Source organism: Podarcis tiliguerta (genome assembly GCF_965153285.1).
Source record: "Podarcis tiliguerta genome assembly, chromosome: 2".
In the NCBI taxonomy this organism is placed as follows: domain Eukaryota; kingdom Metazoa; phylum Chordata; class Lepidosauria; order Squamata; family Lacertidae; genus Podarcis; species Podarcis tiliguerta.
Genome location: NC_139535.1, coordinates 87,688,884 through 87,715,587, shown reverse-complemented (window position 1 = coordinate 87,715,587; position 26,704 = coordinate 87,688,884). Strand labels below are relative to the sequence as shown.

Sequence of the window (26,704 nt, the reverse complement as noted above, 5' to 3'; positions counted from 1 at the left end):
AGCCTAAAATTTAGACTATCCAACTGACGAGAACAAGCATAAGTACTCCCAAAAAGAACAAAGGGGAAGGAAGAAGAAAAAAAGAGCCCATTCCCACGAAATCTCTGGCTTCATTTTGCCAAGCAAAGGGGCATTTGAACAACATATCTGAATTTCTGGATTCTTCTCTGCACTGGAAGCTGGATTCCTCAACTTTGGACACTTCTTCATTACTATGCACCATGTGTCCAGCCCTTCTGCTCCCCTGCACCATTCCTTATTTTTTCCCACCCTAGTGAGTAATGTTAGAAGGGGACGAATTTTCAGGATGAGGAAAAAAAAAATGTAAAGGGGGGGTAGGGGTTGGGGAACCATCAGCTGTGACCTGCTCAGAAGGCAAGGCGTCAAATCCTCCTGAAGGAAACAAAAGCTGGGCAGATTAGCATTTCCAAACTGAGCAAAGACTGGGCCCCATTGCAGAGCTGTTTATTCTAGGCGTTGATTTTCAATATTTAGAATGATTAGCAAGTGAAAGCAGGTTGTTGCCAAGATGGCTCTGTGCCAACCCCTGTACTCAATGGAAGAGAAAGAGCAACAAATAAAAGGATGGCAAGAACCAGAGAGGGGGAAAAGAGGAGGGCTTATGTGTATATTTTTCCTCTGAAGGGGAGAGCAGTTTGAGGTGTTGGTGTTTGCCCAGTGAGAAAGGAAGATAGTTTGCAGGGCAGCTGGGGGAATATGGTAAACAAGCAACAAAAAGTAATAATCATGCTGATCCAAATGACGGGCCATTGTATTATGTTGAACCTTTGCTCTTCAATAGTCCTCTGCACAGTCATTATTTTCCCAAGAAGCAGTCAACCTCTGAAATGCTGTAGATTTGTTGCTGGCTCCAGAAAGAGCTACACAGCACTTGGATGGAACAAAAATAATCTTACAAAGGGAGCTATGAATTGGGGGGCGAAAGGGTTGTTCCTAATGCATGTTCAGATTTAAACCTCTTGTTACAGCTGCAGCAAGCTTTTATTTACGGTCATATTCAGATTTCTTACATCATTAAGATCAATCAGTTTTGACTCTACAAATGCGCTCTACCTCACGGATTGGGAACCTGTAGTCCTTCAGATGTTGTTGACGCCAGTTCCTACCATCCCTGACAGCTGGTCAAGCTGAGAGTTGGAACCCAACAACCAGGGGCGTACCTAGGGGTTGGTCAGGTTGGTACCTGCAAAGGGTGCAGGTCCAGGTGTATGTGTGCAAAAATCACTCTGGCTTGGAGTGGCAAGGAGCACACCAGCATACTCCCTGAACCGCTCCTCCACTGCTCTGGACAGCCAGGTGATGCATGCAGGCTCCTCTGGGCACCTTGGCAGAGGTGATGTAGGCCGTTGCAGCAACCCTGCAGGGCCCCTCCCCAGTCATCCAAGTGTCCATTGGGGCGCCAAGGGCACATGGGGCGGCATGTGTGTGTGTGCGCGCCAGTACAGTTCCTTGCCAAGGGTGCAAGGAAGCCTTGGAACACCTCTGCCAACAACCTCTGGAGAGGCTCCCTCCCCATCCCTGATCTATCTTCTCCCCAGCTCACCATATGGACTGCATCCCAGGTCAGGTTTAGCCAATCTTCTGGCCCAGGCCCCTCCACAGATTTCCACTTACCAGCTAACTCAATTCTTGCAGCTCTAATTAAGCCAGGTGGTTGTTCGAAAGTGAATCAACCACACCCCGCTAAGCATATGGACATCCAGATGAGGACCAGGGATGGCCAAGTTTATCCTTGTGTAATTCCATAAGCCTCAGTAATGCCACAGAATCCTGGAACTACATCTGGAGGAGTCCTGAACTACACAAACCAGCCCCTTCGGGTTTCAGCCATTGCTAGAGCCAGTGTGCTGTAGTGGTTAAGAGTGATAGACTTGTAATCTGGGGAACCGGGTTCGCATCTCCGCTCCTCCACATGCAGCTGCTGGGTGACCTTGGGCCAGTCACACTTCTTTGAAGTCTCTCAGCCCCACTCACCTCACAGAGTGTTTGTTGTGGGGGAGGAAGGGAAAGGAGAATGTTAGCCGCTTTGAGACTCCTTTGGGTAGTGATATAGCGGGATATCAAATCCAAACTCTTCTTCTTCTAACAGAGGACAGGATCTCACTAGTGCATTAGTTGTCAACCGGGGCACCCTTGAGAGACTTGAGGAACGTTCAGGGGAGCCCTCAGGGGGCCATAGTTTCATTAACTTGCAACCCATATCTTCCTGCACTATCTCTCTTTCTCTCTGAGGAACTTTTAGGGGAGCTGTTGGGGGTACAACGGGGCAGGGCGAGGGAATCCCCACTTACGCGCTGACCAGGAGTGATGGCTCCTTGGCCCGCCAGGAGCAGGATGGCTGCCAGCCGTGTAGAGAGCTACAGAGAGGTGAGAGAGTCCTGCCCAGGTAAGGGGGCAGGCAGTACAGAAGGGTGGGGAAGACCTGATGCCAGCCGGGCCCAGGGAACTTCTCCACAATCATTGCCAGCGTTTGGCTTCCTGGGAATTGGCTCACTTGGAGAACTCTGTGTTGCAATTCCTGCATTGCCAGGGGTTGGCCTAGATGGTCCTTAGGGTCCCTTCCAACTCTACAGCTCTGTGATTCTTGTTTTTATGGAATCAAAGTGGCAGGTGCAGGCAGGGCCGTCTTAAGCATATCCGGCGCGTAGTGCAAAGATCCCTCCGGCGCTGAGGCCCACCCCACCCCCCATTTCCCAGAGTTGTTGACCTTTTTTAGGAAAGGTTCCCCAGAGTTGTGACCTTTTTTTAGGGAGGTGACACCACGCTTACACATTATCTCTAACAAGTCCTTAGAACAAGATGAAATGAAAAGGCAGAAGAAAATCTAATGAAGTCCTCAATTCCAAAGCAATAGGACCTTAAAACCCGCCCCCGTCTTTAAAGGACTTTTTGTTGGTGTTTGTTTTTAACCACTAACTGCATGGACAGCACGCTCTCGAGTCCATCCTTACCTCCAAACTGACTCTTAATGGTAGTGCGCCCCCCCCCCAGCTTTCCCCTCCCACTGCCCCAAATCTGAATGAATCCCTCCTCCACCTTTTTCCTTGACGGAAGGGGCGGAGGGTTACGTTCTTGCCCCCCCATCCTCCCTGCCCCCTGCACTGGGTAGCTTGAGGCTCACTTGCCACGCGGGGCAGGCAGGAGGGAGAAGGGCGCTGTGTAGCTTTGCGTGCCACCACCGCTGCCTCGTCTCCCAGGCAGGAAGTGAGAGAGCGTGGCTGGCTGTAGGAAGAGCCACTGCCGCCGCCACTCAGCATGCCATCGCAGCTGTTCCTGGTCGGTCCCGGACTCCTGCTGCTGGGCACCCCTGATGGGCGGGCGCCATGGCGCAGGGCGCCACTAACCCTAATGGGTAAGACGGCCCTGGATGCAGGGTGTGAGAGAGGAATGTGTCCCTCGCCCCATAGGGCACCCAGTCATTTTAAGTGTCTTGGTCAGGTGTTCTGGAGGCGGGAAGTGATTGTGTGCACACCAGAACAAAACATTCTCATTTGCTGTTGGGGAGAAGGCAACTTGCGCTAGCCAAGGCCCGTGGGAAAGATGCTCAGGCCCTCTACCAACAAGAGGCCTGCCTAATCCGAAGAAGCCTGCAACTAACCCATTGTCTAGAAGGGTTGCGTTCACCTCAACTGGGGTCTGGGGAGCAAACTGCTCTACCCCGAATTAGCTGCATGGCTGTGAAAGAAAAAGAAGCAGCAAGCAGGGTCGATGGCCATTGCACAGTTTGCGTTGCACAATTCTTGTTTGATCTGCCAAACTGCGCTGCATTTGCTGTGCTCGCACACACATAGAAGAAAAAACCCTTCCTTTCTTCCCCGCTTTGGAGAATAGCCCTCAACGCTTTTTGTGAAACTGACTGGCTTAAACAAACAAATAAGATTCCACCACGTTCCCCCCTCCACACACAAAACCCCCTGGCAAGCTCCGCTCGCTCCTCCCCACCCCGGCCTCGCTTGTGGTTTTGCAGTTAGGGAGGGAAGCGCGCCACTTCCCCCGGGAATGGAGCGAGGCCTTGAGGTGCCTGGGTGGGGAAGAGTCCTGCCCACAAGCTTTGGTGTTGGAAAACTCCTGCTTTTACCAGGCAAGCCCGGGCAGGCCGAGCAGCGAAAGGGCCGTGACCTGCCTTTCTCGGTGTTTCTTCCCCCCCTTCTTTTTTCTCTCCCTGAGTACACATAGTGCTTTGTAAGAGGCGCTGTAGTCTCCCCCCAAGCTCACGTTGGAGGGCAAAGTTGACAACCCAGGGGGAGAAAGTTTTATTGTCTCGCATTCTTTGCGCTCAATCTCCTCCTTGTTGGCTGCTGGAAAGCGTCAAGCTCTGAGGGAATCGAAGTTTAAAAATAATAAGAAAAAGAAGAAGGAAAAGGGGGGAAAAACAAGACCCCCGGCTTCAGTCCTCCCCACCTCTCGCCCTGGTTACGCCACCGTTGTTCCCATCTACTCTCCCCGCCACCCCCGTAACAAACGCATCTTGTGGGCTGCTGTTGCACACAAAAGTTTGAAAGGGTGGACCCGACCCAACCCCGCACTGGTGAGGTGGAAAACCACTCAGAAATTTGTTTCGTTTTTAAAACTGGACAAAAGGTGGTGATTTCTCTCTCCCCACCTCCCACCCCTTTCCTCCAAAGCCTCGTATGACGACGCGGCTTTTATTTCGCTCTCCCTCCTGGGGCCTGGCTGACACTTTGCTGCTGCAAGAATCGTAGGAGGGTGGGTTTTTTTTTTCCATCCGCTTCCACGTTTCCCTTTTATATTTCAAAGGGTTTCCATTTTGCAGGGGTGGGGGAGAAGCCGAAGAGAGTGGGCTGGAGATGGGGGGGGGTCTTGCTTTTTTTTTAAAAAAAGGCGCTGCTTGGCACAGCTGTTTTTGACAACTGCCCGGGCTAAACAACACGTAACTTGGGAGGCCTGCTGTCCCCCTGACAGACAGATTTGTACTTACTTAAAAGCCGTGGGAGTTGAGCTGGAGCAACATTGCTGGTGTGGGGAGGTGTTTGACCCGCCGTCAGTCCCACTTTCCCTCCCCATTTAAACCTTCCCAAGCTCCTGGTGGCCCCATGGGAGCCAAAATCATACCGGTACCTGGATTTTCCCAACCCCAGCAACTTCAAGGTGATGGAGGGGGTTTTATATTGTGAAAACAGAAGGGGGGGTGGAGAGAAGGATGACCACACACACACACACACAAGGCAATCACAGGTTTCTCTCTTGTAACTGGGTAGTTTGGGCTGCGTACAACAAGGAGAGTTGAAATGTCCTATTGTCGGGGAATTGATGTCCTTTCTACCTCAGTTGATGCCTTTTCTGCATCAGTAGATTTGCTATGGAGCCCCCTGCACAATGTGCACACGTGGCCTCTTGGATGCTGGCAAGTGAGATGCCCCAGCTGTGGTACATAATAGGAAATAAAACGAAAGGGATCTGAGCATCTTAGAATTCACTCAACGGTACTGTGGTCCACCATTATTATATTATTATTTTTAATGATAGTTTGGAAGAGTTTTGTTGCAATGCCTCATGGATACCAGTCTCATCTGGTGAAAGGCTCTCTGTGGGAGTGGGAATATTAAGAGTTGGAGGGGAGAGAAGTTGGGGGTACAGGCGGGCGGCAGGTAAATGGGTGAGGAGGGAGGAGATGCAGGGCCCTTTGCTCATGTACAACAGGAGTGGGGAACCCATTGGACTCCAGCTCACATCATTCCCAGACAACATGCCTAATAGGATGGTGCAAAGATGATGGGAACTGTAGTCCAGCAACATCTGGAGAGCCACAAAAAGTTCAGCTAGATAGAGAGGTCAGATGGTTAGGAGTTGAGGCAGGCTGAATCCCTGTGCCCCCTTTTTAATTCTTGGATTATCTGAGCTAGCTTCCTGGGGAGGTGTTGGGACATTAAGCGGAACGAAGGAAGGGGCTCTGTGCGAGATGCCACACCTCCATGTAATAATGATTTTAAAGGTCTTGTGCTTCTCACTAGCTGCCAGTTTCCACTTTCCCTATGGCTGTACCAAAGGTGAAGGTTTCCTGAACCAATGTAATTTCTCTAACATACTCCCTAGCATATGAGACTGCTGAAGCTTCCTATTAAAAAAATACATGGATGCCTCCTATTGAAGCTGCCATACCCCAATGAAGCATGGTGTCCCATAAGCTCACAATTTTGACCTGGTACCACCCTAAAATAACCCACTCACTACATGGCTTGACCAGTGTGTGGCTGGCATTCTCTCCTGTACTGTTCCTCAAGTGCCTTTGTGCCACTCAAAGGTCATTAGTTCACCCTCCCTAACCTTTCATGTTTCCTTCCCCCTCCTTGCCTCCAACATCTTCACAGAAGCAATTGCCTCTGATCATAATTAGCCTCAAGTGGCTTCATCTATTACTGTCTCCTTTGTGTGTGCTTCACTCCCGTGCTTTTCTCAGGGTACCTTGGCCATCTCTTCTCCACACCAGAGCTTTCTAGCTTGGAGTGAGCACAAAATAGTTTCCACTACAGAAATGGACTGAATTTTCTTCATTTCATCAAGTCCCGTCCCCCCGCCCCCTGCCGAGAAGGGGTGGGCGATCTTTTTCCAAATTAAGGGCCACATTTCCTTCTGTGCAACCTTCCAGGGGCCACAGGCTAATGAGGTACCTGGCCAGAGGTAAAAGTGAGCAAAGGAACTAAATCTCACCTCTGTACCATAAACTACTTTCTATACAAACACACCTCTCTCTATCCTCATCCAGAGGTCATTAGCAGAGCTCAAGGACACATTCCAAAGCAGGGCAGTTGAGGGGGGTGGCTGAGAAGGGGGGTGCAGCTTGGGGAGAGGGGGGTGGAGGGCCACAGTCAGTCCCCAGGCCTGAGCTTCTCAACACCTGCTCTAGAGTGTGAAGTGCTACCTCAGTCCCTTCTTTGTTCTCTCTGAAAAGGAAAGGATACTAATACACGATACTGATGTACCTTTTCAGCTATGCTAAATGTCTATATCTTGAACCAGTCCCATTTTGCAGGTAAACCTTTATTTGGAACCCCACTGTGCAAACAGAAGGGAGGGGATGACTAAGAACAGGAGCAAAGCGCCTCTCTCTCTCTCTAACACACACATAAACACACACCCATGCTGCTCCTCTCCTCCTGAGTGTCTTTTCCTTGTCTTCATCCTGAGAGATAGCTCAGTTGGTAGAGCATGAGACTGTTGGTCTCAGGGTTGTGAGTTCGAGCCCCATGTTGGGTAAAAGATTCCTGCATTGCAGGGAGTTGGACTAGATGGCCCTTGTGGTCCCTTCCAACTCTACACTTCTATGATTCCCAAAGCTGCTTTTTGTCCTGGGCTTGTTAAAGGGTCCGTCAATGTAACATGCTTCTGCCCGTGATAGCTAATGTGATGCTAAAATATAGGGAGCAGCTCATCCTTACCAAAGCAGAGTTTCCAGGCAGCTGGTGGTGCCTGAAAATCCCACTTAAAGTAGGGTCCTCTTGAGTTCAAGCTGGGCTGCCAAGCGAAAAAGAATCATTGGCTTTCCTGCTGTCAAAGTTACACCAGGTGATTGGCAGGTGATGGCTCCATCCGCCTGTCGAAGTGAACTTCAGGGGATGGGAAAATTCACCCTTGCCCTGAATCATTGAGGTCCAAAATGCTGCTCACTCCCTGTTTTTGGTCTTGCCTTCAGGTTGCCTAGTACGCCTGGGTCGCTCCTCTGCACTACTGTAGCTCTCTGTCCTTCTGCTGTCAGCTGCTTGTGGAATTACAGCTAAGGCTCCACAAAGGAAGTAGACATTGCAGAGGAGGTTGCCTTGCTGGGAGGATGTGCAGGGAAATATAAGAAATGAAGTGCTGAGCATCATGTCTCCCTAATAGAAATCTCACTGGTTATATAACATAGTTCAGGAAAGCCCTTCCCATAATCCCAGGTCTGGTTGCATTATGTATCATTGGTGCATCAAAATGTGATTGGGAACTGCCCAAAGCCATTTCAGTCCCCAAAGTAGGCCTAAACTAGCTTGAAATGAATCCAGATGATCTGGGGAAGTGTCTGTAGCAAGCTCTGGCCCTGTTTTATTGGACGAATTTCAGTTGTTACAGTCTGGAGATGCGAATAATTGTGCTACAATTGTGCTGACTACTATCAAGTTGGCTTGACCTTTGTCTTTCATACAGTGGTATCTCAGGTTACAGACGCTTCAGGTTACAGACTCCACTAACTCAGAAATAGTACCTCGGGTTAAGAAGTTTGCTTCAGGATGAGAACAAAAATCGTGCTCCAGCGGCGCGGCTGCAGCAGGAGGCCCCATTAGCTAAAGTGGTACCTCAGGTTAAGAACAGTTTCAGGTTAAGAACAGACCTCCAGAACGAATTAAGTTCTTAACCTGAGGTACCACTGTACTATATTAAGCTGAATAGGATCTGGAGCCATGGGGTGGGCAATGCCACTTTACAAAAGAGGGAAGTCTTGAAAGAGCCAGCTTTAAGGATTCATCCGGAAACTTCTTAGTACTATGTTGAATTATACCCAGTCCATCAGTAGTGCTAGAAATCCCCAGTGTGGAAGCAGCCCTTTTTCTCTGTTTCTGTTTCCATTAAAGCACTTGTGGAATTAACGTTTTGCATTGCTACAGAGAATTTGTTTTTCAGAGCTTCTTGGTTGGAAGTTTAGCAAGTTTGACCATAACAGAGGCTTGGAAATAGTTTGTATTTGTAGTGTGTGCATTTTGAGAGATAACTCCCACCTTGTTTGTATAGCACAGCCTTTGCCAACCTTGTGACTTCCAGATGTTTTTGGGCTACAATGCACATCAGCCATAGCCTGGAGCTGCTCAGAGCAGTGGTCTAAAACATCTGGAGGGCAGAAGCCAGATGCAGCAAATGAGTTTTGTGAGTAACTTTGTGTCATGTTCCTCCACCTAGATCCTGCAAGCAACAGGTGGGCCTGATGCTCCCAGTTTGACATAAGGGGGGGGGGCATAATTTGATTTTTATCTCTGGTAGGTTCACCAGGAGGCAAATTGGATTGATTCCATTCTCTCACAACTTGCCCTTTTGTGCGCAGATGAGTAAGTTGGTTCAGCCAGACACATTTGTCTTTCTTGTTAGAACTTCCATCTGCTGATTCTCCTCTAGACTTTGCTATGTTTTCTGAAGCCATTGATCTCTAGAATTACACTGTGCTCCTGAAGCTGTATGGAGACTGGGACCAGGCAGTAGGCAGTCCAGAAATTCAAGCCAACTTCCATAGACCTAAATTGATCTGTACCTCTTGAGAAAAGCTTGAACAAATTCACTATTCTAAACGTGCAAGACGAACACGAATTTAAATATCTCCTGATACTGGTCATTGACTGCAATAAAGTGACTTTACTCATTAGGAGAACACTGAAATTAGATTTGCAGCAGTATTAGGTTTTTTAAAAAATAAGTTGAAGTAAAGTCACTGACTGCAACCAGAACCCATTGAAATCAAGGACAAAAATCTCATTGATTTGAATGCTGAATATTACATTTAGGTTGTGAATCTGAGAGTACATATTTACATATTTAGGTTTTTTTCAGATATATATGCTTCAAATGCCAAATCCCAAAATACAAAGAGACATAACAAAAATCCATTGGATTTCTATTTAGTCCTATTGATTTTGGTGGAAGAGAGTTAAAGTGCAAACTTAACTCTTTCACTGAACAATAGGATTTTAAAATGCTGAACTCTGTATGCCTCGTGCCCACTGAAAGGTGAATTCCAAATCTGAGTGCACTGAATTAAAGTTCCAAATTTTAAATTCAGCAAATCACTCCGTTTTCCCTCAATTATTTGTTTCAAAACTGATGCTGAGCAGCTGGTCCATTTTGCATGTAAGTCCCCATTTCATTTTAGTTCTGAAATATATGCTCTTCCATAATTTAAAATAAGGTCTTTTCTTTTCCAGTAGTTACCCAAACTAATTTTTATTTTTCAATAAACAAGCAATAAGGAGAGAGAGAGAGACATGTACACATATCTACGGACATGATTAAGGTTTCTAATATTGTTTCCAACAGCAACAGTTCCTAGCTTGCTATTTTTCATTAATCTAAACACACTCCAAAGAAAATCTAGTATTTTAACTCACTGTAAATTAACAACATTTACAACAGCAAAGGAGTGGATTAGAATCTGAATTGCTCATATTTCAGTTCCATGTCAGTGGTTCCCCTCTTCCCCCATTATATTTAGGTGATCCATATGGTTCCCAGATACAGTACTCTTCTACACTCCCACTACAAATCAAATAGAGGGCTGAATCCTGCTCAGCTCCAGGAAGCTCTGTTGATTTTTATTAGCAATATTAATACCAGCTGGTCCCAGAATATGAACATACTTTGCCTTCCATTACTTTGCTTTTTCAGGTACTCATATGCCTGTGACTTTTCCAGGTGTGTGTGTGTGTGTCTGTGTACCTCCAGAGCAGTCTTCTTACGTTGACCTTTGGAGGCAATATATTTTAGACTAGAGATGGCCAGTTTGGGGGGCCATGTGCTTTATCACCCAAGTAATGAAGACTAGGCAGGTGGTGGCAGTTCATCTGTGAATGTCACGAGGCAGAACATTTTTACTACCCAGGAGGCGTGGCTCTGTTACCCTTTAGGAGTCTAGTACTTGGCAGGGTGTAAGCAGTCCATGCTTGGGGGCAGTTTATTTTATCTGCGAATTTATGTCCTACATTCCTGCAGAAGCATCAAGGAATAAATGATGTCTATTCCCATCCCAAATATGGGACTACCTTGGTGCTGCCCAGAACTCATAAACTCTTGATTACACATAAAAATTGTATCGGAGGTTGGATGTGTAGTCAACAGGTTGCCCTTTCTAGACTGTGTGCACTCTGCATATCCCAAGATAAAAAAATGAATGTGGCTCAAGTGCTTGGAAAATATAATGTGCAGCCGATGTGTATAGACAGTGTGCAGCAACTCAGAACCAAATGCACATAAAAACACCCCAGGCCATTTGGAATGGCCTTCAGTCTTCTTCCTATAGAGAGATTCAATGGCCCACCTTTGAAGGATGGTGTGAGGATGATTGTAAAGCACGGTGAATACTAAAAGTGCTAGGAAATAACAATGCTTCATTGCCGCATCTCTCCTTGCACACTAATGTGAGCACAGGACTAATATTGGTGGCAGAAAGCAAAGAGCTGTGCTTGGATTCTCTGCAGATTCATCTGTGTCCATGATGCGGGTTATTTTTTTAAAAAACTGTGAACAAAGAGAATGTAGCATGGGAAGCAGCCATCTCTAGGTGTCAAATTATTGTCCCTGGAAGTCTAGCTCTTTTGTTAAAATAAACTGGTGGGCGGGCAGAATACTCTGATGTGAACAGATGCGGTTCTAAAGAGGCATTTATCGCACTTCATCATATTTGTCACACAGAAACAGAAAGCCTGCACTTTTCTCCCCAGGTTGTAGCCTTTCCCCACTTAAAAATCATTGGGGCAGACTGATTAAGGGGATGGAAACATTAACATTTCAAAACATAATGCCCGTGGGTGTACATTATTCAGGAAGGTGCAGAGAAGTAAAGAAAAAAAGGATTGACGTTTGCTTGATGAACATTCTGTTTGTATCTGCGTCTGCTAAATGCAGACAGTAGAGCTGTACCATTCCAGAAAGGTAAATACCTATAAAATATCATTATGTTCCAGACAAGACTGCCAGGTTCCCAGGGGGAATCTCCATAACTATTGGGAATATGCAGAGTTTACTTTATTTGAAATGCACATAAACCTTAAGGTGACTATTGGCTTAACATTAGCTGTGGGCTAAACACCTTTACCTTTTTAAACACCTAGCTGGGTGGCAACTTCAGTTCTAGGATGGAAGCTAAATAAGAAAGCAGGGGCAAGCTTTCATTTGCAGTTTCCACTGCATATACAGCCTTTGGTCTGTAACCATCCACTTAAGGCTATGGGCACACATACGGTTTGAAATGCACAGGGCTTGTTATTCCACAGAGTGCTTTTGTACGTAGCACTTTGCCATTGTACATAGCTTTGCACAGCAACGTTGCCTAAAGCGGGAGTTAGTCTCTGTGCTATCTGTACATACAGGTAGGAGGAGTGTTTAAGAAGCAGTGAACAGCGATGTTCTCTACTCCCCTCCATTCATGTAGTCTAGTCACACCCCCTAAGCGCTGGAATAAATGGTGCAACACCTCACCACACTTGCACATGTGTAGTTCCTTCCTCACCTTGAAAAAAATGTGCATTTTAAAAATATGCTGCAGGATGTTGTCGGTATGTACGGCACCTCAAAACTGCACTTTCATCCAGCACTGAATACAAATTATCACACAGTGTGCACCTACCATGAGTCTAGAGCCACTGATTAACATGCCCATTTGGAGTTTTGTTTTAAACTCTCACTGGCTAGAGACTCAAATATACGGAGACATTAACTAAAGCAGAGCAATATTTTAGAAGGACCCACCCGGGATCGCTTGGCCAAAAGGAGAGGAAAAGAATAGCCCTTCATTACTGATCAGTTGTGTTGGCAACTGATTTGTCGGAGTCTGTCTTTTAATCACACAAATTCCTTCATAGCTTCCGGCTAGGAAAGGGTACGGCACTTTGTTAGTTGTTCAAGGCTTTAGAGGGCCTGTCTGCCATGACTTCAAATGTCTAGGCTTTACAGTATACACAGTCAAGATTGCAAAAATGTAGAGAATTTAAGATACAAAAATAAGTAAAAAGGACCATCTAGAGAATGCCAGGTCCCCATTTGTGGATTTTTAAAAATCCTCTACTGGCAGGAATTCCCACTTGCATATTTTATTACATTTCCCCTCTGTATAACAAATGCTTGATACACTTCAATCTTAATTAACATTATTACAAACAATCCTCATTCCCCCACCCCCGCTGTAAATACTCTACTGATTGTGCCCTGTAGCTAAAAATATAGGTTTTGTAATAGATATATAGATATATAGTAGGCTCTCTATTTTATAAGCCTGAAAGATCTTGCCTTGTTGATTCATTTCTGAACATACAGATGTCGACATCTAAACTAGTCCTAGATAGACTGGTGGCTGAAATTCCTAGAATACAGATGGGAATTGTATTTGCCTGCTACTTAATTGTCCCATGTTTTACCTATAAGAAATTTTCCCTGGGTAGAAACAATGCAAACACACTCACATGGAAGAGAGGGATGGAGGGAGAAGCAAATGGACAAAAGAAGGAAGAGGAAATTACAGAAATCACAGATCTAACATGTTCTTAGTAACCAGAAAAGGCCAGCTCTTCCATCCTATTCCATTATATTCAAATGTCATGCCCTCCCCTGCAAGGAAGATATGCCCTTTTCAATTCCCTCTACCCCCGAAGTAGAAAAATTCCATATTTCTTTAAAAGAACACAAAAATAAGTACTGTATTATTATTATTTTGTTGTCTTTTGGGGTACAGAGTTCCCCGTGTGTTGCTTTCAGATACATCCTGCCAAATTCTCCAGATCTTTCCCTCCCCACCCCTGACACCTCTGTGATCCACGTGGTCCCAAGAATGAAGATGTCTTGTTTGCTAGAGGATTCTACTGTTAGTGTAAAGTCCTGCAGCACTGGGCCAATCTTGTTCATACAGCAGGTCAACCTGGGATGATCTTGAGCCTTCCAGCCAGGGCTCTTGTCACTCATTAAAGACACCCAGCATTGCTCCAGTCATTCATTTCCGTCTGCAACGAAGGATCGTTGAGTTCAAAGAGTGGATCTATGTTGACAGAACTTGAGAGGTAATCGTTTCTCCCTTCATCCCAGGGATGCTGGAGGAAAGAAGTGGCAATGAAGGTCTCGTCAAAGTCCAAGCTGTTCTGGTTGGATTCGGTTAGGATGTAATCCTGCCCGGCAGGGCACCACTCCTGTGGGCAGTCAATATGTCTTCCATGCACAGTCAAGTCTACATCCCTGGTTATTGGACTGATAGGAGGAGTGATCTCCAGATCCTCAAAGGTGGAGAAGTCACCATTTAAGGTGGTGTCAAAGATAGCTTCCCAGTCAAAGTCACCTTTCAGAGACCCAAGCTCTGTCTGCTCTTCCTGAGTAAGCAGAGGGGAGCTGGAGAGATGGGCTGTCTTGCACATCCTCTTGGGGAGTGGCTGCTTGCGTTTATGGCTCATTTTCCCATCTGCTGGGTTCCAGTTCTGGTCACCAGTGGCTTCTTCAAACTCTTTGAGCAGCTGCTGAGACTCCATGTTGATTTTCAGGATGCTGTTGTTTTTCCAAGATGCCGCCGCCTGGTGAGCCAATGAACTGGAGCCAGCATCCTGCTGGAGTCTTCCGGTGAAAGCTGGGTGGATTTGCACGGGGGGCATCCTGCGCTTCTTGAACGCTCCGTTCATCAGCCTGTCTGCATACTGGGGGTCGATCTTCCAGAATCCACCTTTCCCTGGTTCGTCCTTCTCTCGTGGCACCTTGATGAAGCACTTGTTCAAGGACAGGTTGTGCCTAATGGAGTTCTGAAACCAGAATTAAACAAAATGGAGTTTTAATATGAGTAACTGCAAACATAAACCCACATTGAAGTGAATACAATGAAGGCGGCTGAATCAGCTGTAAGAGTGAAGGTCTTTTCAACAAGGAAGAAGGCTGAAGTGGCTTGCCACAGTGAAACTGAATCTGGAATAGAATAATGCTTAAATGAGCCACGTAGCCAGGCATATTTCTACAGATAAATGACCATCCTATACAACTTTGAAATATATGGATTCGTGCCTCAACTCCCATCACAATATTTTAACCATCATGATCAACCAAGAACGTCAGATCATGTCACTTTAAATTCATACAAGAGCGACATGAACCGGAATATTTACTGGAAGTATTTTGTAAGAACCTTCATTTGAGATGGCCTATAGATGCCAATGGCAAGTGTGGGGAGATGAGGGGTGTTCTTTAGTACCCTGTCTGCTTTTTCTAGTGCATGCATTGCATAGAGTTAGGGCACATTCAACACACAGAACTTCCCAGAAAGAATCCTGGGAACTGCAGTTAGGGGTGCTGGGAATTGTAGCTCTGTAAGGGGGAATTGATGCTTTTGAATTATGGTGCTGGAGGAGACTCTTGAGAGTCCCATGGACTGCAAGAAGATCAAACGCATCCATTCTTAAGGAAATTAGCCCTGAGTGCTCACTGGAAGGACAGATCATGAAGCTGAGGCTCCAATACTTTGGCCACCTCATGAGAAGAGAAGACTCCCTGGAAAAGACCCTGATGTTGGGAAAGATTGAGGGCACAAGGAGAAGGGGACGACAGAGAAAGAGATGGTGGGATAGTGTTCTCGAAGCTACAAACATGAGTCTGACCAAACTGCGGGAGGCAATGGAAGACAGAAGTTCCTGGCGTGCTCTGGTCCATGGGGTAACGAAGAGTTGGACACGACTAAACAACAACAACAACAAGGGGAAAACTACAGTTCCTGGAACTCTTTTGGGGAAGCCATGTGTTGGATGTACTTTAAATGCAGGGTATGGATCTGCCCTTAGTGTCAAGGTTTGATTCTGCTAAAATGTTCTAAGTTGCCCTGAGCTTTCAGGAAAAGATAGGTATCTTATGCCATGTGTGTCTATATTACAAGTTTGAACGACTTTCAAAGCACGCCCTGGCTTTCAAATTGCTGTTCTGTGCAGAAATCTCTAAGAAATAAGTCTCAGCACTCTTGCAAAGCTACCATTTCCAAGGTGTTGTCAAGGAAGTCAAGAAGAGAGCTAAATGAGATTAAATCTGTTTAAATCTGTACTTAAAACTTTTCATAAATAATAATACTTAAAATGTGAAAAGGGTCTTTCATCTCCCTCATAGTACACAGACACTCGTTCTCTTATTGACACACCTTTTCTAGTCTGCTGCCCTCCTTCTATCACTCCTTTAAATAACAAACATGCCAGCAGAAGTAGAGCCAAGACTGAGCCACTGAGAAACTAGAGTAATTAGGGGGAATCCCAAAATTTACAGAAGTACAAAACATCCTTAAAAACAACTGATGTGGTTAAAAAAAAGAGATGATACTCAGTAACCACAAAAAAATTAGTTTCAGCTGGAAAAGAAAACCAGAAAACCATGGTGGAATAGCCTGAAGACAGGTATGGATGGATGTATAAGATAATATGATGATCCAGTCCAGTGTTGGCACGAGAAAAAAATATGGATGGTGGAAGAGAAAGTGCAAAGAGAGTTTTGATGGAGGCATATGTGGAAGATTAAGAGGAAAATTGACCTCTGGAATTAAGGCACCCCAACAATCTCTGCAGGTGGAGGGCAAAGAAAGAGAAGTAATTTTTAAGCAACCACATGCCCAGCCTTGCTGTCCTTTAGTGATGCTTAAGGAAAGACATTTATATTCCCCCAAGCTCCAGCTCATTCAGAATTACCGGAGGGGGAGAACACCTTAATATAAGAAAAGGCTAATGCAGATGCCCTCCATTTATCCTGAGTGTCAGTCATCATAAGATCAAGTGTCTCCTTTAATATGCCAACAACAACAACAACACCCTGCCCATCTGGCTGGGTTTCCCCAGCCTCAGTTACAATGAATAGTTTCTTTCAATCTAAGAGACTGCATATTAGGTCTGGACCAGAACAGACTGTAATGCAGTGAAATAGTGTAGTAGAAATAGCGCCTTTTCCCCTTCCATGGTGCTAGAAGAGACAGTTTCTGTTTCACTAGTTTTGGTCAGAAGTGTTCACAGCAACTTTCTGAACAGTGACATGAAGAAGATCACCATCTCACTTCCTCAAAATCAGAAGAGAACAGACCTCAATGCTTTAGGAGACCAGAAAGGTAAGCCAGACATTTTATGGCCCTCATAGTTGGATTGTTTTTTAAACCCCATGCTAGCCAGAAAACTGATTTTGACCTGGCTGATGTGTCACTTTAAAAACCTATAGTTTAAAAATGAACATGCAAGGTATTTGAGGCACTGTTAACATCTCAGCTGCTTTGCTCTTCCTCTGCTCATGCTAGGCTGCTAGGATTATATCTAAACCTGGGCGCATTGTTTTTTTCTCCCTCCAAACAAACCATAAACTGTGAATTACCTAAGTTTGTTCTTGGCTTCTGGCTTCTGGTTTGCTTGCACAAAACAAACAGTGAGCTCAGGTTCTCAAGTGTCACTAATCCAAACCATGGTTTCATTCCTGGCAGGCGTAGGGGAGGAACGAAGCAGCTGCGGTTTTTGCTCTGTGCACCAGCACACTGCAGGTTCACCTTTTAAAGCACAGCTAAGCTTCAAATGATGTGTGAACCAACACGTCTGATGCTCAAGGATTATCCCAGAAACCACAGCTACCATGGTACACTATGGTGCTAAATACAACGACACTGTGAAATAACCGCTTCATTTGACAGAAATGGAAAAGGGGACACAACATAACTCCCCCCCTTGCTCTGCACACTCACTGGCCTCCTTGGTATGGGTTGCTTATATTTACACACCCCATGTGAGACACACATTTGTGCACCCATGGAACATCCTTTGGTTGGAATGGACTTCATATGAAATCACCCTCTGAATCATCATAAAAAGAAAAGAAAAATCAGAAAAGCTCTAGAAAAAAATAGCAACAAAGAGAGAAACCAAAAGAAGGGGCATTTACTGTTCCCATAGAGCTACTCCTCATAAGAATGAATGTGCATGTCTGGAGTGATGTGCACAATCAGAAAGGAAACTCTGTTATTGGGTAAATAACACCCTCTTATAGAGCACAAAGCCATGAGGGTGTTAAGAGATTGGATATGGTAAAGGATTGTGTGCAAGAGTTTTTCATTCTTTTTTTTTTCCTTAAAAAAAATGTTGCCTGGATATCTTTATGCTTATTCATCCATAATCCGTATTGCCAAAGAGCAAAAGCAAGGCTTGAATGCCTGGAGGGCTAAATAATAATAAGAAGCTATTCCTCTAGGCTGAAACTCCCTGGGCATCTTGGCTCCTTTCCAAAGCACACAGCTCCCACAGGAATCTCTCCCCACCCCCCCACCCCCCTGCTTATGGGTGGCATGACATTTTGACTTTGTGTCTGCACTTACAGGAACTGGGGTTGACGAGGCGGGTGAGAACATGGGCACGATGGGAAAAGGGGGAAAGAAAGAAAGAAAGAAAGAAAGAAAGAAAGAAAGAAAGAAAGAAAGAAAGAAAGAAAGAAATTCCTGTGAACGCGCTGGTCTCCGATGAGTCAGAATTTACTGTTTAATGAAATTTTACAAGGGTCAGAGAATAACCCTCTTCCCTGCTAGAGTCAGTTTAAATCTGCTGGGCTTGCCTACAAGCTGATTATTACCCAGCTAGTTAGCATATTTATCATTCTTCCCTGCAAGGATCCATCAAACCACCTGCATCACGATAAAGAGGGAGTGAATACTGGGTTTTTGTTTTTTTTAAAGGGGGAAAGAAAGAACAGGAAAGTTTGCATCAACCACATCAATATGCAAGGGTTTTTCTTTCTTTCTTTTTGTACTTATTAATCCCCATGTTGTTGTTAATTCTGTAAAACATAAAATGTTCCAATCTCATAGGAAACCTAATGGATTTAGTTTTGGTCAATACCTTTATTAGGATTTAGGACCACTAGAATGTCAGAAAATAGTGAGCAAGCTTTTGAGTTCTCCAGAAGTCTTCATCAGGCTAGATGTTACACTTGTTTTATGCATTGTGACCATGGTAGGAATCAGAAACATCCACTACACTGAGCAGCGTTATTGTAATGACTGCAAGCAATAGTGTTTTGGCACAGCAAGAGACCTGGTTGTGATACAGTCTACTAGGAGGATTGGAAACAAGCTTAGCAGTGTGTAGTGGCAGCCTTTTGACAGGTGATGGAATGACAATAATTCTGTACCATGTCATGTCATCACCATCATATCCAGCCACCTAGAATCTAACTCATTCACTAATCACTTAGGATGGAGAGGAAACCCTTTGTTTCACCTTAAGCAGAGGTGCCAACTTCAATAAACTACTGGAGGGCCCAGATAAGCCCCACCCCTCATAATTGATCACATGACACGGTGCACACACACCATTTGAATGGCAATGCACATCAGCTTAGTGGGGGGAGTGGTCCCCTCAATTGGGGGGGGGGTAAATTCCCTTCAACCCCTAGGAGTTGGCTCTTATGATCTTAAGGATGATGTGGCAAGGAACATCTCAAGAGGGTTTCCCTCAAGGATTCAACACTAAAACTACCCATGAATATCAAAGTGTCACATCAATTGTCAGAAATGAATGACATGTACTCATCATTTTCCTTTGACTGAGATGATGATGATTGTTATTATTTTTAGAAAACAGTGCTTTGAGAGCAGAAGGGAAAGTCCAAGGTACAGAATTAAGAGTGGATGCTTGAAATAGGCTGACTTTTGGGTCTCCGTCTATTGGTGTGGGGCTACAGATTCACTGTCTTACCAGGACTATTTGAAGGACATAAAAAAATTACAAGCCATATAGATGCTACAGCAATAGAGTCCAGTTAAATACCTTATAAAGACCTGGTGAACAAATTTTATTTGGATTTTCTGAAAGGCAAAACTTTCCCTCTTTTTTCCTACCCAAACTTTTACTTGTCCAGCCTACCGTTGACTCAAATATTTTTAAACCTCAAGGAGCCAAAGACACAAATGAGTCTACCATGTATCACAGACACTGGGAATTGAAGGAGGTGGTGCTCAAGGACAGAGATTCCTCCTTACACTGTAGTGCTTGCTATGGGAGGGAGAGAGCCTCAACATGCATTATTTCAATATTGTTGTTAACATGGTAACAAAAGTGAATTTATTCTCATTACAGGCCACAGCCTTCATTGCAGGCTGATGTCTTATGTCCAAGGCTGTTCAGCTGGTGGTCATGAGACTTTGGCTCTTCATATGCTGTTATTGGATTTCAACTCTCATTACCCTCAGCCAGCATGGCCATTGATCAAGGATGATGGGAATTGTAGTCTAGCAACACCTTGCAGGTTACTTACACCTCTCCAAGAGGTTAGTGAAAAGTTATAATATTTCTGTCTTTGACCATTTGAGGCACTGCATACTTCTGATCCAATATCCCAGCCATTCTAACTTAGATGCTCCTCTTTCCTAATAACCTCTCTCAAATCTTTATTTTGCCTTATCTCAAATGCTTCTCCACAGTCAATCTTGGAAAGCATCAGGTCGCACAGAAAAGACACATCAATTTCTTTGGCACTTGCGTTTCTTCCTCAGTGGATCAAAGGGTGGGATGGGGGGAAAGAAATTTATACCCCTGACTTTTTCTCCTCTTTCTCCCTAGAAGTGTGTGAAGCAGTTGCTTGTTTTAAATGCTCTCCAGGCATGATGCAAATCGGCCAAGTATCTCCTACTTGTGTGACCAACTAAATTTTGGATACAAGACGTTAAGCTTCCAGATACCAAATATGGAAGATAGTTCCATATTCAAAGAGCTGGTTTCCAAAGCCCTCCTAACAAGATTGTTCCCACTGAAATCTGGAAAAAAAATCAAAGACATTTCAGGGTGGAGCATTAAGATTTACAGCAAAGTGCAAGGCTTACTCTTGGGTATATTCAAGATAAAATTTATTTTTCAAAAACCAGGTATCCTGAGAGCATTTGTTGTGGCTATTTTTTCTACCTCATTGTAACCAGAAATATAAACACTTGTGGGGAATAATCACATGTTATCCACAATGAAGGATGGAGTGGGGTTGACTGCCCCCTTCCCTCTCTAAATGGTACCCCTGCCTCCCAGTTGTGCAGTTAATTGACTCCAAATGTCCATTTATGACTGATTGGATTATCAGCATTAAGCATCCAATGAAAGATTGGAGGAGAATCACCTCTAGGCAATGCCACCCGCCTCTTGGCTCCTACTCTGGCCATCTTTGCTTTTCTTTCGCCCTCCACCTGTTTCCTTCTCTCTTCCCCTTAACTGCCCCTGTGTTGTTTTTCTGTACTTTCTATGGCACTTCCTTTACGCTTGTTGGAGCCTCAAAAAAAAAGGACATTCTCTCAATCATCCACAGTCTTTGTTAGATAATTGCTACCTTCAAAAGGAGAAAATGCCTGTTTACATTGCTCTGCTTTCTCATTTACCACAACCTCTGTGTGCTACTAAGTGCTTATTCCAGGCAAAACACCTTGATAGGAAACATACCAAGCAACAGTAATTGCACTCTAGGGAGAAGGAAGCACAGAAAGGAGCTGCAGCATGAATACTACAAACACTTGGTCGCTTTCTAATGTCATAGAAGGTTGACAGGAGATCTGTTCCTCATCTCGTGGCAAGAGGGTCTTACAGCCACAACTGACCACAGACATAGCTGGTTCTCCTGTAAGGTGGCACAACTGACAGTGATGGAACCTTACATTATGTATGTATGACAAAAGATGATCCAGGGAAAAGGGTGCTAGTGTTTAAATTTGCACACCCACCATACATTTAAAGCACATAACCACCACCACCCCCTTATAATCTTGGGAACTGCAGTTTGTTATAGCTGCTGGGGATTGCAGTTCTGTTGGGGTGAGCTACAGTTCCCAGGATTTATTTGGGGTGTAAATGCTTTGAATGTGCTCAAAAGGTATGGTGTGGGTCCAGCCCCCAGTTGCAAACCTAACTCTACTTAGCTGGGAGTAAGTCCCATCAAGTAAATCCCTGGTGTGCTCTGGTCCACAGGGTCACGAAGAGTCGGACATGACTAAACGACTAAACATCAACTGTGTTGTGTGTTAAGAATGTAGGGAGCTGTTTGCTGCTCTAAGCATGGCCATTTTTAAGGATTCTGGCCAAGTAGTTTAGATTTCCTTCATTAGCATATTAGGTGTACACAACACTTGCTCACATGGAAATTATGAGAATTTAAATAGTGGTGAAACAGTTTCACTGTCAGATAATGCAAGTCATAGAAGCATCAAGGCTGATTTGGGAGGATGGCTGGTCATGAACTGCAGTGGCTAGCCAACAGAAAACATGGAGACAGTAGCAAGTGCACTATAACCTCACCCACATGACTGGGTGGCCAAAATGCAGAGAGGTATGGGCTGTCCCATCCTAGGCACCTACCTGCCATGTGGGGTCTGCATGGCGGAAATAGCAGAAATTATCTGTAATCCATTTATAGATGTCTGAGAGGGTGATTTTGGTTTTCTTGCTCGCTTCCATCGCCATGCAGATGAGCGTGGCATAGGAGTAAGGAGGCTTTACATGGGGATTAGTCTTGTAATCTATGTCTTCCAATGGCTGGCCTTGCAGGTGTGCAGTCCTGGATGTGGAAGAGGAGATTGGCTTGCCAGGGGTATGGGGCATCCCCATGCAAGCCGGGTCACCAGCTAGAGGGGAACACGGTGCAGCAGAGCCAGGGATCTTGTGATAGCCGTGAGGATCTGTGCTGCAAGGGGAAGAGCTTGCCTTGCCCATGTTGGCGTTGATGATGGAGAATTCTTGAAGCCACTGTAGGCTGGTCAAGCTGTCGTCCAGGTTGCTCGAATCCGCCATGATGCTTTCCTGGCCTTTCTCTTCTTCAGACTGCACGTTCAGCCAGCTGTCAGTCATGTCAGGGGAAGCCAAAATAGGCAAGTCCAACATTCAGGAATTGTGGGAGAGCAGGAAGGGGGAAGAAGGGGGAAGGGCAGGGGGGTGACAATCCTGCAACAATAACACGAAGAAGTTCAAAGCCCCTAACAAATGGGCGGCTCACAAACAAACACTTGAGCAGGTTGTTTTCTAGCCAGACACTCTAAAAGCACTGGAGCCAAATATACCCTTGAGGTAATCCCAAAGAATTGAGCCATCCCTGGGTGTAGGATCCCCTTCTCAAAACAGCCTGCTTAACTAGCCTGCTTTATGCAGACCACAGCCTAAGATGGGTGGAATTCACCCAAATGCCCCTTTTTTTCTTTTGTGGCAAGATTTTTCGCAAAACTGCCAAGAATCTAAGTAGCATTTGTTCCTATTGAAACACTTAAAACCCAGCTAGAAACATGCAACTGAAATGAACATGTTAGTATCTCCTTCTAGGTAAATAAAAATTTATTCATCTTCATAAATGCTTCAGCTTGCAAACCTGACAGTCCCTAACCCTTTTACAGATTCCATCTTAATGATTTGAAGTAGCCTCTGTTTTAAATCTGTCATTGATTCCTCACTCAATGCACAACACCATCAGTTTTTGTTTTTGTTTTCTTCAATATTAGAGGTATGAATACTGCCCTAAAAATGGTTAAGATGGTGGGAGTTTCATGCCATTCCATAATGCCTAGAATTTCCAAGGCTATCTTGGGGATAAACCTGATTCAATTTTTTTAAAAAAGGAAAATCTACCTCCAGCAACACAATCCATAAGTTGAAGCACTTTCATCAAGGCAAGTGGCAACCCAGTGCCAAACACATTATGTGATGTATATCCCATTGATTTCAATGGGACCTACATTCAGGTAATGGGCTTAGGGTTGCAAATTGCTCCCATTGATTTGGCAGGGAGCTAAATCGGTTTAAACCTGACTGCTTTGACTCAGCTGGTTCATAGAGCAGAGGGTAAAATCACACCTAGGCTGCTCAAGGCTGTAATCCTGTACCCAGAGAGTAAGCCCCATTTACCTCAATGGGGCTTAATGCCCAGTATATTATGCATAGGACTGGGCTGCTTTGAAATCCTATGAATCTTGTAAGCCACATATGTAAGCATAACAAGAGGGCGTTTAGGTTGGAGAACCAGAAGAAGAGTGGCGGAGTACCTGTATTTAAGCTTTACTCCCCCTGAACTAGTACATGAAGATTCATGCCAACCATCTTCACATGAAAAACACAGAATTCAATCAAGCCCCCAAAAGGCTCTTACCATGGATTATTTCTTCCCCTTTTAAATGAAAGTGTTGTTACATTTGCGTTGATGGATTCATGAGAGGGTCCCTCTGCATTCACGTCTGGCCAGAACCATAAAATAAAAAAATTGTGTGCTGGGAGGATTCCAGCCTCCCCAGGATAACGTGGCGGAGAAATAAAGCTGGCCTGCCCTCCCCGCCTTATGAAGAAACAAATAATTCCGTTTATCTTACCTGTTCCTACGAAGGAATCCCACTACCGCCAAGTGTTTACTACTAAGCGCCGAATATTCAGTGGGGTGAAGTGTGTGGCGGTGGGGGCCGGGTAGGGAAATAGGGGAGATTTCTACTGCTCTCCCGTTGGATGAATTATTACGCCCCTCGCTGCCAGAGCCCTTTTATTCCGGAGCCGCTGTGATTTGTAAGCAACAGAATGACTGTCAATAAGTAGCTGCTCCGAAAGGCTTCTCTGGATGCTATGGAGACGCTCCGCCCCTATAAACAGCTTCTGCCCCTCTCATTGGTCCTCGGATCTCCATGGAGAGCGCAATCACTTGACAGGGTTTCTCTCTCTCTCTCTGCGGTTCTGCTAGTTTGCACAAACTTTGTTTTGCCCCCCATCCATCTCTCTCCCCTCCACATCGCGCCCCCCTCCCACCTGCTTCATTTGCCACCAGTTAATTTTTAGTCACGGATCCTGGCTGCCGTGGTGGGAAAAGAGAAGCTTATGAAACCTTTAAAATCTAAGTGCTTTTAAATATCTGATGAAACGCAATTGCACGCATTTTTAAAAAAATAAAATAAACGGGGGGTGGGGGGGCTTCTTTTCAAAAGCGCGTGCTTGTGTGTGCGCGCGCCCCCCGTCGGCTGCTTTGCTTGTAAGGGTGGCTCGGTTGGTATGTGGCCACTGCGCACACAGAGGGGTGGGCGCTTGGGAATTATTTGCTGTGAGTTTCATTAAGACAAATTAAAGTCCACTTGAAGCAGCTCCCAGATGCCCATTATTCTTCGGGATACTAAAGGAAAGCTGGAGGTGTGGGGAGAGAGAGAGAGAGATCCCCTCTGCCAAGAACAAACAACCCAGCAACCAGAAAGATTCCAGGCCTTGGAAAGAAAGGGAACGATTTCAACCGCCTGCTCCTTCCTTTCACTGGGGCAATTTCCCCCCTCATCTCTTTAGCTTGGCGTTGCTTTTGTCCACTCTGATCAGCAGGGCAGGGCAGTTGCTGACTCTTTCTCCCCCCCCCCCTCCTTCAACCCCCCCCCCAATCGACGAGGCATTACCTCTGCTTTGAAGTTATATTTGAGAGAAAACGATGAAGAGTCATCGCTTGCAGTTGGAGGGCTGTGGAGGAGGAGAGGGCATTCATGTGCAAAGGTCTTGGCTCTCCTTGAACCTTGGCCATGGCTGAATTAATAGTTAGCCTTTCATGATGCTAAGAAATTCCGGGGGCCAAATTGACCCCACGTGCAGTTTGGGCCCAGAGAAGGCAGCCAGCGCGACTTTTCCCTTCTGCTTACCTGCTTCAGTTCTGAGAAGTTTACCTTCTCCCCTTGACCTTTGTGTAACCTGAAGTAATTAGATGAAAGGGGATAGGGGGGGAAATATTGTGTGTGTAGGAGAACTGCAGACCCTGCATCAAAAAGGTTACTGGATGTGCCCCCCTCTTTAATTAAGAGGCTCCAGTCGCAGCCCTGCATAATAGGATGCCCCCTCCCGTCTTTCAGAAAAAAAGGATGATTGAAATGGATGTTAGGTATTGATTACATGTTCATGCTGTTCTTCCTCCAAAGAGTCCATGTCTCTTTATTCTTACAACAAGCCTGTGAGGTAGGCAAGGCTGAGAAGTACTAATGAGCTCAAGGGGAGCTTCATGACTGAAGTGCCATTCTACCATTCTGCCTACAATTCTCATTCTCTCTCTCTCTCTCTCTCTCTCTCTCACACACACACACACACACACACACATTGAAATCAAGTACATTTCCCACATGGAAATCTGTCTTAGAAATGGAAGGTGAGCCTACCTCGTCCAGGTCAGCTGATGCTCTGAGGTGTGTTTTATTCTGGAGAGCTTCAGCAGAGTTTTGCTGGGCAGAGTTGAACTGTGGTGACATCAACACACCTGGCTAGTAGTGTCCAAATATTTCTGTTAATCAGTCACTTCCCCTACAGTCTTTGAAAAATTAAAACAGGCTGCAGTAAGGTATGGGCAGGCAGGGGAGAAATGGACAGAAACCCTCCCCGCGTCAAAAGGGCAGCAGAGATGTGGAACAGTTCTCAAAACCTTGTTTTGATTTTGCCCACAGCCCACCAAGACAAATGAGTCTTCTACCATGGCTGCTTTCGACTGAACCAGAGTGGTGGACTGGTTAGTCTCAGACTAGGACTGGGTAGATCTTGGATTGGGCAGTCAGTATCCGTTAGCCTAAACTACCTCACAGGGTTGTCATGTGGATTAAATGAAGCAGTGTGCTTGTGTGGAAATCAAGTACACTGCCTTGGGCTCCTTGGAGGAAAAGCAGGATACAACTGTTATGAGACCAGTAGCACTCCTACACACATAAAGCCAATCTCTTGCCCTTAAAGATCTTTTTTCTCTCTCTCTCTCATATTGTTTATCTGACATTTACATTCCATTGCCCTCACAAAAGCATCAGACAATGCCCCGCTAAGACAGTTTACCCACTTTGGAAGCAGGCCCAGCGCCAACGGCAGAAGTTGCAACATACCAGTTGCTCACTCACAAAGAGCAGCGCACATCTTGAGTTAAAGGGTGCTCTCTGCCGTTTACACTTCTGCTCTGCCGATCTCAGAATGGAAATTATATTGGCACAGTTCCTCATCTAATGATTTTAAAGCACATTGTCTCCAGTGCACCACCCATT

At 45.3% G+C, this 26,704-nt stretch overlaps 1 protein-coding gene across 2 annotated transcripts; it reads right to left on the bottom strand.

The window, feature by feature from the left end:
• Positions 1 to 9,907: 9,907 nt before the first annotated feature.
• FOXJ1 (forkhead box J1) lies at positions 9,908 to 25,129 on the bottom strand. 2 transcript variants are annotated; one of them, XM_083429925.1, is made up of 4 exons: positions 25,100 to 25,129; positions 24,050 to 24,227; positions 22,059 to 22,640; positions 9,908 to 14,483 (listed from the first exon to the last, which is right to left on the bottom strand). In XM_083429925.1, exons 3-4 carry the CDS (start codon positions 22,578 to 22,580, stop codon positions 13,665 to 13,667), a joined length of 1,341 nt encoding a protein of 446 aa, XP_083286051.1. In that variant the 5' UTR covers positions 22,581 to 22,640; positions 24,050 to 24,227; positions 25,100 to 25,129; the 3' UTR covers positions 9,908 to 13,664. The 2 variants fall into 2 exon arrangements, with proteins under 2 accessions (XP_083286051.1, XP_083286052.1); XM_083429926.1 differs by lacking the exon at positions 25,100 to 25,129 and having other exon boundaries at positions 24,050 to 24,412.
• Between the last annotated feature and the right edge of the window lie 1,575 nt (positions 25,130 to 26,704).